The 14,641-nt window shown below is 37.8% G+C and overlaps 2 protein-coding genes across 2 annotated transcripts in view; one reads left to right on the top strand and one right to left on the bottom strand.

Annotated features, from left to right (window-relative positions):
* Window positions 1-288: 288 nt before the first annotated feature.
* On the bottom strand, window positions 289-8,819 carry crfb2 (cytokine receptor family member b2; the record flags this gene model as incomplete). Its single annotated transcript, XM_059547024.1, has 7 exons — window positions 8,549-8,819; window positions 7,640-7,772; window positions 7,023-7,195; window positions 3,205-3,353; window positions 2,787-2,937; window positions 1,957-2,066; window positions 289-804 (listed from the first exon to the last, which is right to left on the bottom strand). Coding segments are annotated over exons 1-7 (1,281 nt in total), but the record flags the coding sequence as incomplete, so codon positions are not given.
* A 3,171-nt stretch (window positions 8,820-11,990) lies between these two features.
* Window positions 11,991-14,641, top strand: part of LOC132134240 (interleukin-20 receptor subunit alpha-like) — a 49,963-nt gene continuing 47,312 nt past the window's right edge. The window contains exons 1-2 of the mRNA XM_059547043.1: window positions 11,991-12,003; window positions 12,430-12,502. The gene's annotated coding sequence lies outside the window, so the exon portion shown is untranslated. The remainder of the gene's footprint in view (window positions 12,004-12,429; window positions 12,503-14,641) is intronic.

The raw sequence follows: 14,641 nt of genomic DNA, 5'->3' as shown, positions 1-14,641 counted from the left end.
TTCTCATCCTGACAAATAAGAGTAATACATGTTGGTATGCCATCAGACTGAAATGCATATTGAAAGATAATACAAATAATAATAAAAACACTTAAAATACAAAAACATCGATAAAGTATAAAAATACAGTACACATCTCTATACATTACCAGAATTTCAGAAAGCATGCATCTGCTTTTAGATTCCCAGATCTACTCTCAGACTGTTTGTTTCCCCGCGAATCTAATTTCGACTCAAGTACCCTGAATCATCATCATCTTCCTCTTCTTCCTCTAAAATGTTCACCTTGGACAGATGCTGAGCACCTGATTCCTGCACATCATCTTTAATAGTGCAGGTTTTATCAGGTTCAGCTTTATCAGAAACTCCTCCTAACATCACAGAAAACAGGTTCACATCTGTACTGCTCTCTTGGTCTTCATTCTCCACGTGTGTGGGGAAAACAGAAGTTAAATTCTGAAGTGCACTCGTTCCTTTAGGGAGCCTAGGAGAGGCTGTTGGGTCAGGATGGCTATGGCTGCCTTCAAACACAATCAGATTAGCACTCTGAGCATCTGTGGAAGACGCCAGGCTTGTATCTGGAGTTTGATTCATAAGCGAAACCGATCGAGAGGTCACTGGATAAACACAGAGTGGAGAACCTCGAGTGCTCAGATACAGTGCCTGTGCCTCGGCCTCTTCTTCCTCCTCATTTTCCTCCGTGTTTATCTTTATCTTGTCGATGGAGTTTCTCCCCTCACAGAGCTTGTTAAATGATTCAACAGCAGTGACATGGAGAACTTTATTCCCATTCGGAAATGAACTCTGGAAAAGAACACGTTAGTGTTAGTGTCAAAGATTACAGAAATTGATGAGAAGACAAAATAGCCAAAGCAGTGATGTTTTGTGCACTGTAAAAAAAAAATATATATATATATATATATATATATACATTATTCTTAAAAGGATTTGGATGTATGCTTTATGCAATGTCATCCAATAAAGTACTTTGACAACAAACCAGCAATTTTTCTCAGTTATTTAAAAGAAATTACAATGCACAGTATTAATTTTTTTTTTTACTTTACTCTCCTTCAGGCTACCCAAGAGGAGTTTGTTTCTTCATCCCAACAGATGTGAGAAATGTAGCATCGCATCAGTGTCTCATCAGCGGATGCTCTGCAGTGAATGGGTGCCGTCAGAATGAGAGTCTGATAAAAGCATCACAGTAATCCACACCACCTCCAGTCCATCAATTAACGAATTAATCTAATTAAGTGAAAAAACTGTGTTTGTAATAAACAAATCCACTATCACAATGTTTTTAATTCAAATTATTGCTGCCGGTGCCAGTTGAAATTCTCCAGCGGTTTTGTCTGAACTAGTAGAGAAATACGCACAGATGGAATTGTTTCTTACAAACAGCTTTTCACGTCAAAAGATGTTAATTAATGGGCTGGAGTCATGTTAAATAACTGTGATTACTGTGATGCATTTATAAGGGGTTTGAACTCTCATTCTGACGGCACCCATTCACTGCAGAGCAGGGGTGTCCAGTCCAGGTTTGGACACCCCTGATGAAGAGTATCCACTGGTGAGAAAGTGGTGGAAATGTCTCCAAATATGCTCCGATCATGAAGGAATCTCATCTTGAATGGCCTGAGGATAAGTACACTTTCACTTTAACTATCATTTTTGCATTATTGACACTGTTTTCCTAATGAATGTTGTTCAGTTGCTTTGACGCAATGTATTTTGTTTAAAGCGCTATATAAATAAAGGTGACTTGACTTTCAGAACTTTTAGGTGATCTGTTCCTTTAAAACCTTTCTGTAAACAGTAATGAAGATGGTTACGTGTTTTTTTTTAACTATACCTCGGTTTAGATACTTTAGTCAAAAACTGAGACTTTTGCATCACTTCTTGAAATGAAAAATGTCTGTCATGACCTTCTGAGTTACAAAAGACTGGACTTACCAGAACTGGAGGAAGATCTCTTTTTAGACAGAAACAGCGAGGAAAGAATCGTGGTGCACACATCACTATCAGCAACATCAGCAGAAACAGGAAAACTGAGATAATGGCATCTAAAACAAGTGTACAACACTGTTTTTAGCATACGCTGGGGCAAATTCACAAAACGTTTACATGTTCAGTATTTCAGCTATGTCTTGTTTAACCAATTTTCTAGCTAAGGGCACCTTCACACTTGATGCCATTGCTGAATCAAAACAGACAGCTGTCTAACTACATAACTTGTTTTTTTACAGCAGAATTGAATTTTGTTTGCTTCATTGAAACATTATTTTGCCGTTTAACACCGTAAAGCTGTTTTACACAATCTCTATTGCTATATAAATAAAGCACTTTTTATATAAAGGGGACTTGATGACTTGAGATATGATGCCATATAAATGAAAGTGCTTTCAGAAAGTGCTCCTCGCTCTTGTTAGCAGTCATTTGCAATAAGTTAAATACAAGAACATTTAAAGCTTCTGAAACTGTTGATGCATTATACTTAGTCACTACAATTTTTTAATCTATAGCCCCGTTCCTCAAATCTTGCGCTGGGGGTCCAATGCGCTGCAGAGTTACAGAATCCAACCCTGAAGTCACATGCCTGTCATTTTCTAATGATCCCAAATACATTGACTGGCATTGATTAGCATGCTCCGGTGTGTTTGATTAGGGTTAGAGCTAAACTGTGCAGGACAGTGGATCTCGAGGCCCAGATTTGAGGATTCCTGATCTATATTATCAATGTAATACTGTTGAAGTCTATTACATTTTGTAGAAAAATACAGTACCTGAAACATTTGCTCTTTTGGGAATGGAGGCACATACTGCTGGTCTATTGGGTGGGCTGTAGTCAACGATACTGACATTCACACAGTACCTTTGTCCAGTGGCCAGGTTCTTTATGGTCACATTCTGTAACCCTTCAGTTTTCATACTAAACTATAATTGAACACAAAGAGCAGCAAATACAGTATCTGCAGTTGTTGAAAGTTTACTTTCATTACACTACTGTAATACTGTAGCACAACTGGCCAGTTGCAGAGAGAAACTAGCAGCCAGACAACAAACATGTGACCAATCCTGAAAGGCAACTTTGTGATCTCTTCCTTTAAAATATACAGTACACCTCTGGTGTTTAAAATGGACCATATTATCTGTTCAATTTACTCAAGTTAAACCATGACCATGAGAAGTTTGTTCTCTTACCGCTGGTCCATCTTCACTGGTGACTGTCAATTGATATTGAAACCAGAATGAATTGTAAACTTTGTGGAGATTCTCAGCAGGTGCTCTGAGACTTATACAGAGCCACTGGTTACATGCAGTTACTGTCAGCAGCGGAGTATCCAAGATCGCTGTAAGAGGAAAAATATAAAGAGTCAAAATAGTCATCAATAATGGGGATATTGGGCCTCAAGAACCAAAGCAAAAAATAAACCAATACATTCTTCATTAGCTGAGCCCAACTCAAAATGATTATTAAAATATTTTCTTTTCTTATTTATATATCAGGCTATTATTCTTTTTACATTTACATTCTTTTTACACTACGTATGGCAGAAACAAACAATGCACTCATTATTAGCACAAAACTAATTTATTGTAATTTCAAAGTTTTATTTGTCTTTCCTTGCCACTGACAAATCATTTTACCAATTCTATCCTTGTTTGTTCAAGCGCTAGCAAAAGACAGTGTAAAGAAATACCGATATACTGAAATACCTGAGAGAAGCAGGTAATCAGCAGAAGCAGATCGTAAGTATATTTATTTCTTGTCTCATTAGTGTTCAGCGCAGTTGTGTTGAGACGTGCTGCGTTTGGTCTCGTACTCTATCGCATACGTTGTCAGTGTCGTGCGCTTGCTTAGACCTTTGTTGTGATAAACAGTAAAGTTTGTTCAAGTGCTAGCAAAAGTGTAATAACAATAATAAACGTTTTTTTATATAGCGCCTTTAAAGGTTGCATCCCAAAGCACTTTACATAAAAAATATGAAATTAAAAGATACACATAACAGTGCATTCAGTAAAAAACTAACCAAACAATAAAATACAAAGCCAATATAATAACAAGCAAAGAAATAACGAATCACATAAAAGCTACCCTAAAAAGTAAGTTTTTGGGGACGATTTAAAAACACTTAGGGATTCTGCATTCCTAATCTCAGAGGCCAGGGAATACCACAACTTAGAAGCCAAAGAAGAGAAAACCGATCACCCTTAGTTTTCAGACGAGTTGTTTGAACAGTTAAAAGACCAGCTCCAGAAGAGCGTAGAGCACGTGTAGGGGAGTGTAGGGGGTTAAAAGCTCACACAAATATTGGGGGGCCAAATTATTCAACAAAAAATGAGCATCACTTCAGTCTGGTCACTGTTTAGACAGAGAACATTTTTAGACATCCATTTTTTAATCTCAGTAAAGCTTTGAGAAAGAAGAGACACAAGCATATTGACATCAGATTTTGAATGTATGTAGATCTGAGTGTCATCGGCATAAAAGTGAAAGTTAAGACCAAGTGTTCTTAAAAGTTGGCCAAATGGAAAAATGTAAATATTAAAAAGTAAAGGGACCCAAAACTGATCCCTGGGGAACACCAGAGTGCACCACACCGACCTCAGCCCTGCAATCACCCATCACAACAAACTGTAAAGAAATACTCTTTGAGAGAAGCAGTTAATCAGCGGAAGTTAAAAGCAGATTGTCATTGCTAGGAAATGCTTGTTTGTTTACTGTGTTGAGACCAGTGGAGACATGCTGCATTTGGTCTCGTACTCTATCGCATACGTTGTCAGTGTCGTGCGCTTGCTTAGACCTTTGTTGTGATAAACAGTAAAGTGTATTCAGCTGAATTCAATTTCCGTTTTGTCTGACGGGTATAAAAAAGGTTAGTATACCATGGGAACAGTCGCGGCAACCCTTTTCATGTGAAGACCGAAGATTGTAAAGACCGTCGACTCTACTGTGCGACACCAGCAAAGGATACAAGTATCGTTTTGATTCATCCTTTATCCTACTACTTGTTTCACTTCGGTTTCAGTTTTTATAACCGATTCTTACTAGGTGTTTCCAGATCCCTATTGTCACTACCACTCGCAAATCATGCATCACACAATGTAGGATTCTTCTATTACTAGTCATTCAAAGCTTAATCTCATTGCCCTAACAGAGACCTGGACCAAACCAGAGGACATTGCTACACCTGCAGAGATCTCTTTCCTGAGGATGGTACTCCCCTAGTTATGCTTGGAGATTTCAACATCCATCTAGATAAACCACTGTTTGCTGATTTCCACACTCTTCTTGCCTCTTTTGATCTCAAGCAAGTGTCAACTACTGTTACTCACAAATCAGGCAACCAACTGGACCTTATTTACACACGACACTGCTCTACTGATCATGTTCTGGTTACTCCACTGCACACGTCGGATCACTTCCTCCTCACTCTTAACCTCAACATGGTCCCTGCCACATCACTTACCCCTCCACATGTCATCTTTCGAAGTAACCTACGCACACTTTCACCCTCCCGGCTATCTGCAATGGTTTCATCTTCACTTCCTCAGGATATCATCAGGAAACATGGTGTTAGCTTTCACTGTTATGCTGATGATACTCAGCTCTATATTTCTTCGCGGCCCGGTGAAACACACCAATTTGAAAAACTAATGGATTGCATAGTTGATATAAAAAACTGGATGACAAGTAATTTCTTACTGCTAAATTCTGAAAAAACAGAGGTGTTAATTATAGGACCTAAAAACTCTGCTTGTAATAACCTAGAACACTGTCTAAGACTTGATGGTTGCTCTGTCAATTCTTCGTCATCAGTTAGGAACCTAGGTGTGCTATTTGATCGCAATCTTTCCTTAGAAAGCCACGTTTCTAGCATTTGTAAAACTGTATTTTTCCATCTCAAAAATATATCTAAATTACGGCCTATGCTCTCAATGTCAAATGTAGAAATGTTAATCCATGCATTTATGACCTCAAGGTTAGATTATTGTAATGCTTTATTGGGTGGTTGTTCTGCATGCTTAGTAAACAAACTACAGCTAGTCCAAAATGCAGCAGCAAGAGTTCTTACTAGAACCAGGAAGTATGACCATATTAGCCCGGTCCTGTCGACACTGCACTGGCTCCCTATCAAGCATCGCATAGATTTTAAAATATTGCTTATTACTTATAAAGCCCTGAATGGTTTAGCACCTCAGTATTTGAATGAGCTCCTTTTACATTATAATCCTCTACGTCCGCTACGTTCTCAAAACTCAGGCAATTTGATAATACCTAGAATATCAAAATCAACTGCAGGCGGCAGATCCTTTTCCTATTTGGCGCCTAAACTCTGGAATAACCTAACTTACATTGTTCGGGAGGCAGACACACTCTTGCAGTTTAAATCTAGATTAAAGACCCATCTCTTTAACCTGGCTTACACATAACATACTAATATGCTTTTATTATCCAAATCCGTTAAAGGATTTTTAGGCTGCATTAATTAGGTAAACCGGAAACACTTCCCATAACACCCTATGTACTTGCTACATCATTAGAAGAATGGCATCTACGCTAATATTTAATTTAATATTTATTTTCATTCAACTGAGACGGCCTTGCTCTCAGTTGTTGAAGCTCTAAGACTGGCAAGAGCGGAATCCAAATCTTCAGTACTTATCCTGCTTGATCTGTCCACCATCAAAAACTAAATAGCTTCCTAATCTTTTTGTATTCTATCTGTTTTCTTATTCATTATACAATTAACAAAAGCAAAAAAGACCTCTAACACTAGCTTGCTCTATTCTTTTTCTATTCTAGTGGTTTTCTTTTTATTTATGACACTATTTAAAAGCCTTTGCTATGTGTACTGTGTTCATGCTAACTGAGACTAGTTATAGCACTTGTATATCATTGCTCTTTTTATTGATTTTCATTGCTTCCATTGTCCTCATTTTTTAAGTCGCTTTGATAAAAGTGTCTGTTAAATGACTAAATGTAAATGTTTATAATGAGACTGCCCCTCTCTTACTGTTCTGAATGGGTTTGAATGGGTTGAGGTCAGAAGATGGTGAGGTGCGGTTGCCCAGAACAGCAGTCACACTGACGTAATAGATGTCCTCCACATTAGAAAAGGCTTCTGTGAGATTACATCGCAGAGGGAATGTGACCTTTTCACACTCCTTCACCACCACGGTCCCCCCTCTGTCAACACAGAACAGAATCAGAGTTAGAGGTCCATCTGAGCATCATCTAAACGGAGCCCAATCCTCACATTAGAGTTAAAAATTGAACTGAACTTGTATTTCCAACGTGCACTGATGAGTTTTGCACATTGCACATTGACACTGAAACATACAATAGTGACATCTAAACATAATATTTACATATCGACAGCATCTAAAATGTAGATTAATTGAGTATAATCACAAAAGCAATCGGTTTGGTGCGCTATAATCCAAATCTTTAGATTCCAAATGATTGTTTAAAGGTAGAAGTAGGAATAGCCTCTCAACATATCTTTATAATGCTGTATTGTTTCTAAAATCATGTATATTTCAGTCTATTCCATTATATATTCTAATTAGTAACCAAATGACTTATTTCCGTGTTCTATTTTGCCACGTGTGGAAACAGTACATCACATACTCGAGTGCATGCACGCTGACTTTATAGTGTACACCATCAGGAGAACCTGGCCCCATTTTCCAGGACAACACGTGGACGAAATATCGAGAGGACAGGTCCAGATCTACAGGGGCAGGTAAGTCCATGCACAATCCTTAAGAGGGAAAAATTTAAACGTTCAGGTAAACTTAAGAAATACAGTAACATTTTAAATTCTTTTTTTTTCAGAGCGGTCGAATACCATCCAAATGTTTTTCACATTTATTGCAACATAGAGCTCAATAAACCAAATACTGTCAAAGGCCATACAGTTGCCGAAATTATGAAAATTGTGTCACTGTCCAAATATCTATGGACCTAACTGTATTTATTTGGACACTGACACAATTTTCATAGTTTCGGCACTGTATGCCACCAGAACAGAATTAAAAATAAAATAATCAAGATGAAATTGAAGTGCAGACTTTAAGCTTTAATTCAAGGGGCTGAACAAAAATATAACATAAAATGCTTTCATACACGACCATTTTTATACACAGTTATAGACAGTATATATTTGCATTGAATCAGGATTTGCTTAAGTTATTTCACCACATAGTATTACCAAAACTAATACTTTAAGAGGACAAATCAAATAATGTTGGTTGTATTAAATAAATAGCTTATTAGTATTATAAAAATACAAATCTTGATTTTCGAGATTTTTAAAAAAGACAATTTTAAAACAAAAATAGCAGACGTGTTCAAAGAACAATAAACTTTCAGCTGGGAAAGTTTTGTTTCGTGAGTTTGTTGATTTGCCATGGAAAACCCCTTTTACATTGTGTTCCCATTGTCACGATAAACTACAGCCCAAACGAGAATGTATCATCTATCAACACTAATCAAGTTTTAAACAGTAGACAAACCTAAATGTAATAGCATACTCACCCAGGTGAAACAAAGCAATGGTTATTAGTATCCTTGCTATTACAAACATTTTGCTATGCTAGCGTGATTTTGATCAATCAGTTGATTCTCATCTGTTTTCTCAGAGACATCCCGTAGTTTATTTTTTCACTTGTTCTATTCCCCTTGCTCACATAATACGTTTTAAAAACTGCCACAGTATATACTTTCTTTTGAAATTGAAAAAATAATTCATAGCACATTCACACACTTTCATTTTCTTTGTTCTTACTATTTCCGGCTCTGTCTTCCTGTTTTTTCGAGTCTAAGGCCCTGTCCCAAATGGCACACTCCGGACTTGTGGACTTCCTCAGAGTCCACACTTCGGTGACGTCATGTAGTGCAGACCTATAGGGCCCTTAGCGCGAGTCCGCGAGGGTGCATTGAGAGGTATTTGGGACAGACTCGATCGTCACGCCGGAAACAGGAAGAAGGTCTGGTTGACTTATCCCTCTCCATACGGAGCTGAATAAACTTAAACTTCAAGGGTACAAAGGGGGCGCTGCTGAGCACACTTCGGAGCGTTAAAATGCTGAATGGGACGGCCTACGGACTCGTAGACTCGGCGAGCACGCGCATTTCAAGTCCACGAGACCGAAAGTCCACATGAAGTGCGCGATTTGGGACAGGGCCTAAGCAGAGATGGTCTTAACTCGGGGAGATAACAACCTCCGCGGCTCCATTGGAAAACTTGGAACATAACCAATCATATTAATTACAGCATTAACGTCAAAAGTCAGCAAAAGTCAATCACGTTTTGCGCATACCAAAGAAATTAATTACTTCTAATATAAAACAGCATTTCCTCGGTGTAAATATAGCCTATGCTCTAAATTATAGATCAGTGAGTCAACACAAATGTTTAATGGCAAGTAAGGTTATGTTGATTATTTGCATATAGGGTGTTATTATTTTTTTATTTTCCCCCACGAAAGTAGTTTATTTATTCAGCTCCTAAATAAATAAACTGCCAGTGACATCCTTAAAAAAACACCTCTGCGCTGCATAGCCTCACTTTAAAACAGCTTTTGTATGACGACATCATCAAGGGCGTGGTTTGTTCGCAAGATCAGGGAGCATGAAATAATAAATGCAAAATTGAATATTAAACATGTTAGAATTACAACCACCATATTGTATCTATAAAATGAGCATACATAATGTCATCTAAACCTATTATTATTATTTCTTTGTCATGTAAGAGGGGGAAATTCTTTGTCCCAGAAAATGGAAAAAAGTAAGCTGTCACTTTAATTTTTTCTAAAGGAAGAACTAAGCTGCAGCAGCAGTCAGTGAGTTGAGCATTATATTTGATCAATTTAGCCTTCTCAAACCACATAACAGATGTAAAACACTTAATGCATTTCACAGTATACTTTGGAATGCCTTACCAACTAATTTAAAACTAGAGACCAATGGTAATGCTTTTAACAGAGGACTTAAACAATGGTTAAAAAACAAACAACAGTGCTCACATGAATAGTTCTTTACATCATATTACTATTGCGATATTGTCTGATTATGTTGTCTTTGCTTTGTAGCTTCTGTATAAATGTTTTTTTTCTCTTAATTAGTATCATTATTATTAGTTTTATTGTAACATTGTTATTGTTATCGATTTATGAGACATTCTTTGTATAAAATAGTTTTTTTTTTTTCAACATGCATTCATATTTTTTGCAAATGGGCCTGGGGCTGAATTGCGACACACACATCTCTCCTGTATAATCCTGTAAAATTCCTGTAACTTTCCTGAAGTGTTTCCACTTTTGTGTCCGATATGCATCAGATGTTTATCCAACGGTCCGTGGGCATGACGTCTGAGGCTGAGACTAAATCAGTATCAGATAATAAAACAATTTAGCACAATTTAAATTTTTAAAGTTTAAATTAACTTAATTATTAAAATGGGTAACAATAAGTTATGACATCTAATTTAAAATGCTTTTGGTTACCGACGATATATATCTAAATGTTATAAAATTATTACCTTTAATGCAAAGCAACAGGCAAAGGGTCCAGAATGATGTCCGGTTCACAAACAGTGCCCTGCATTGATTACCGCTCACTCAATAAAATAACTTTCAAATCTTGCTACACACTTCCCCTTACCCCAGCTGCACTGGAACTGCTGCGTGGAGCCTCCATCTTCAGCAAGCTTGTCCTGTGCAGAACATTCAATCTAATCCAGGTAGAGTGGGGATGAATGGAAGAACACATTTGTTACCCCTACAGGACACTATGAATATCTGGTAATGCTGCATGGCCAGAAGCAGAAGTTTGCCTTAAAAAGTAGTGGTCGGACTCCTGCTCCGGCTCGGCCCGGCTCCGGCTCCAGCACCAGCCCCAATGGATCTGTCATGATCTGTCACTACATCCTGTAGTGGACTGTTGAGGCAAGATGGAGACGTTTAGTTTTAATGGTCAGCAATTATCTTATATTTTATGATATGCCTCTTTGCACATAATGTGTTACTTGCCGTGCTGACTCAGAGACTGAATAGTTTTATGAACCCAGATAGACCATTGCTTGCTCTTTTAGCTAGTGTCAGTGTTGTATGCATCCTACTGGTCGGTCACTCTATCAATTGGACGCTTACCAGATAACAAGTGTGGTCTGAGTCTGGCTTGCATTCAGCACCTCTGTCTCAAGTCTGGTGCATTTTATTTTTTCACAGTCTAGAAACAAACATCGTTTGGCTGAGCTTTGGCTAGAAACTTTAGTTGGAGTTTGCCCTGTCAGAAAAAAGAAAGTAATTGACTGAGGTCAGGGCGGGTTTTGATTAGCTGAATAGTAAAAAAAATAAATAATAATGATAATGATAATATCTGGAATTAATGTACTTTACAGTAAAACAAACTTGTGTAAGATGCGTCTGGTATTTCTATAGTTTTGGCATTTATACCCGCCATAAGGACACTTTGTTTTTGGTATGATCACGCGCCATATTTGACATCTGCATTTCCGCGTCGCTCTTTTACGCGAAAACAACGCATAATCAACATGTATTCGACGCATTGTTTACCCGTTTAAATTCACACAAGAGGAACTGCCTGGCGTTCCATAATAACATGGTAATACCTGGCATTGTTTGTGTTGACGTAATCTTAGGCTGTCACTTAATATTAAACAAAGGCAAACAAAACATAAGCCCCAAAACATATAGAGTCTGCTTCTATTCTAGGCAATTATTATAATTTATTTCGCTTTCACACAAATAATAAATAGTTTTTCCTTTCAGTGAAAATCACGTGACCCGTTCCTGTCTGTTTCAAGTGAACTTGAAGCACGTGTTTTTCGAGAAGGGTTGAGCTGAATGACGTTCGGAAAGCAGATTTTGGAACTTCTTTAAACGTTTGTTCACGTATTCACTTAACGTTAAACTTTGTGCACACTCGTTGACCAAACGATAGGATATTACAACACGGATTTACAGGTACTGTGGATTTTTCAAAATATGTTTTTAAATGGGTGTTCAGAAACACTTGGAACTTGATACACCTCAATTGTATTGTATTGTATTGAATTGAATTGAAACCGTCCCACAAAGTAATTCGTTGTTAAATAAAAATTCATTGATTTGCGAAAGCAACGCATTCCGGGGAAATTCAGGTCGCTTTATTCTACTGTGTTTACATTTTATATTTGGTAAGCTTTTTGTAAGGCAATTTGGCGTTACTGTGGTACAGTGATAGTATACGTTTTCTATTTTAGTTTTATAGCCTACTGTAGATATACATTATATACATGTACATATATAGATATGTACATTTTCAAAAATCAATGTTAAGAGATTCTTTTTTATTTATTTATTTTTATTAAGTAGCCTAGAGTTAAACTGCTTTTCATCTTCCTTATATAGCTCTTGTCAATCACCATGGTTTAGGGGATGCATACGAATCAAGGTGAATTTATCAAGACCCCATCCACTAAAGGTACTTATTGATATACTTTACTAGGACACCTGTGATTTGTTCATGTAAGGTAATTGATAAGAAGGCATCCTAGTCTGTAAAGTGTTTCTGTTGTATATTATTCTTTGGCTGTTAAACACATTTGTGATCCTTTGTGAAGTTCACAGCTAACTTTTATAAACATGATCAAGGACATGATTTTTTCATCTTTCAGTTTTTGTCGGGAATATTTAAAATATAGATGTGTAGCTAGACAACACCAGTCAAACTGAGGATTATAAATACAAATATCCTTATAGGCATATTAAATATATAAAACAAACCGTACAGTCAAAAAGACTACTGACCTAGATATTTTATTGAATTTATATTTCAACTGAATAATATTGCAGCTGTGAGATAATGAAAGTGCATATTTTTCAAATTAAACCGAACTTTGGGCTTAATAATGGGCTGGTGGCGGCGCCTGAGACATTATTGGTAATTTACCGTTTCAGATTAAGAGTAATGAAGTATGAGATTTGTGTGTTAAATCTGCCTACAGTGCATACTTTTTTTTGCTAGTTTTATGTTAGCGCTTCATATATTATCTGAAAGTAACTGAAGGCCATCAAGGAGAGTTATGTGAAAAACACTTATTTGGAGCTGGTTTTATTATTTTTTTAAAGCAAATAACTCACCTCAGGCATGCAGTCACTCAATTACAGTCGTGGCCAAAAGTTTTGAGAATTACATAAATATTGGAAATTGGAAAAGTTGCTGCTTAAGTTTTTATAATAGCAATTTGCATATACTCCAGAATGAAAAAATCAAAAAGATTTACTTAATCCCCAAAAAACCTTTCCACTGCATTTCATTGCTGTCATTAAAGGAGCTGCTGAGATCATTTCAGTAATCGTCTTGTTAACTCAGGTGAGGATGTTGACGAGCACAAGGCTGGAGATCATTATGTCAGGCTGATTGGGTTAGAATGGCAGACTTGACATGTTAAAAGGAGGGTGATGCTTGAAATCATTGTTCTTCCATTGTTAACCATGGTGACCTGCAAAGAAACGCGTGCAGCCATCATTGCGTTGCATAAAAATGGCTTCACAGGCAAGGATATTGTGGCTACTAAGATTGCACCTAAATCAACAATTTATAGGATCATCAAGAACTTCAAGGAAAGAGGTTCAATTCTTGTAAAGAAGGCTTCAGGGCGTCCAAGAAAGTCCAGCAAGCGCCAGGATGGTCTCCTAAAGAGGATTGAGCTGCGGGATCGGAGTGCCACCAGTGCAGAGCTTGCTCAGGAATGGCAGCAGGCAGGTGTGAGCGCATCTGCACGCACAGTGAGGACAAGACTTCTGGAAGATGGCCTGGTGTCAAGAAGGGCAGCAAAGAAGCCACTTCTCTCCAAAAAAAACATCAGGGACAGATTGATCTTCTGCAGAAAGTATAGTGAATGGACTGCTGAGGACTGGGCCAAAGTCATATTCTCCGATGAAGCCCCTTTCCGATTATTTGGGGCATCTGGAAAAAGGCTTGTCCGGAGAAGAAAAGGTGAGCGCTACCATCAGTCCTGTGTCATGCCAACAGTAAAGCATCCTGACACCATTCATGTGTGGGGTTGCTTCTCATCCAAGGGAGTGGGCTCACTCACAATTCTGCCCAAAAACACAGCCATGAATAAAGAATGGTACCAAAACACCCTCCAACAGCAACCTCTTCCAACAATCCAACAACAGTTTGGTGAAGAACAATGCATTTTCCAGCACGATGGAGCACCGTGCCATATATAACTAAGTGGCTCGGGGACCAGAATGTTGAAATTTTGGGTCCATGGCCTGGAAACTCCCCAGATCTTAATCCCATTGAGAACTTGTGGTCAATCCTCAAGAGGTGGGTGGACAAACAAAAACCCACTAATTCTGACAAACTCCAAGAAGTGATTATGAAAGAATGGGTTGCTATCAGTCAGGATTTGGCCCAGAAGTTGATTGAGAGCATGGCCAGTCGAATTGCAGAGGTCCTGAAAAAGAAGGGCCAACACTGCAAATACTGACTCGTTGCATAAATGTCATGTAATTGTCGATAAAAGCCTTTGAAACGTATGAAGTGCTTGTAATTATATTTCAGTACATCACAGAAACAACTGAAACTAAGATCTAAAAGTAGTTTAGC

This window comes from Carassius carassius, unplaced genomic scaffold, assembly GCF_963082965.1.
Source record: "Carassius carassius unplaced genomic scaffold, fCarCar2.1 SCAFFOLD_58, whole genome shotgun sequence".
Classification (NCBI taxonomy): Eukaryota; Metazoa; Chordata; class Actinopteri; order Cypriniformes; family Cyprinidae; genus Carassius; species Carassius carassius.
The sequence above is the reverse complement of the archived record's forward strand: the minus strand, read 5'-3'. Positions and strand labels throughout refer to the sequence as shown.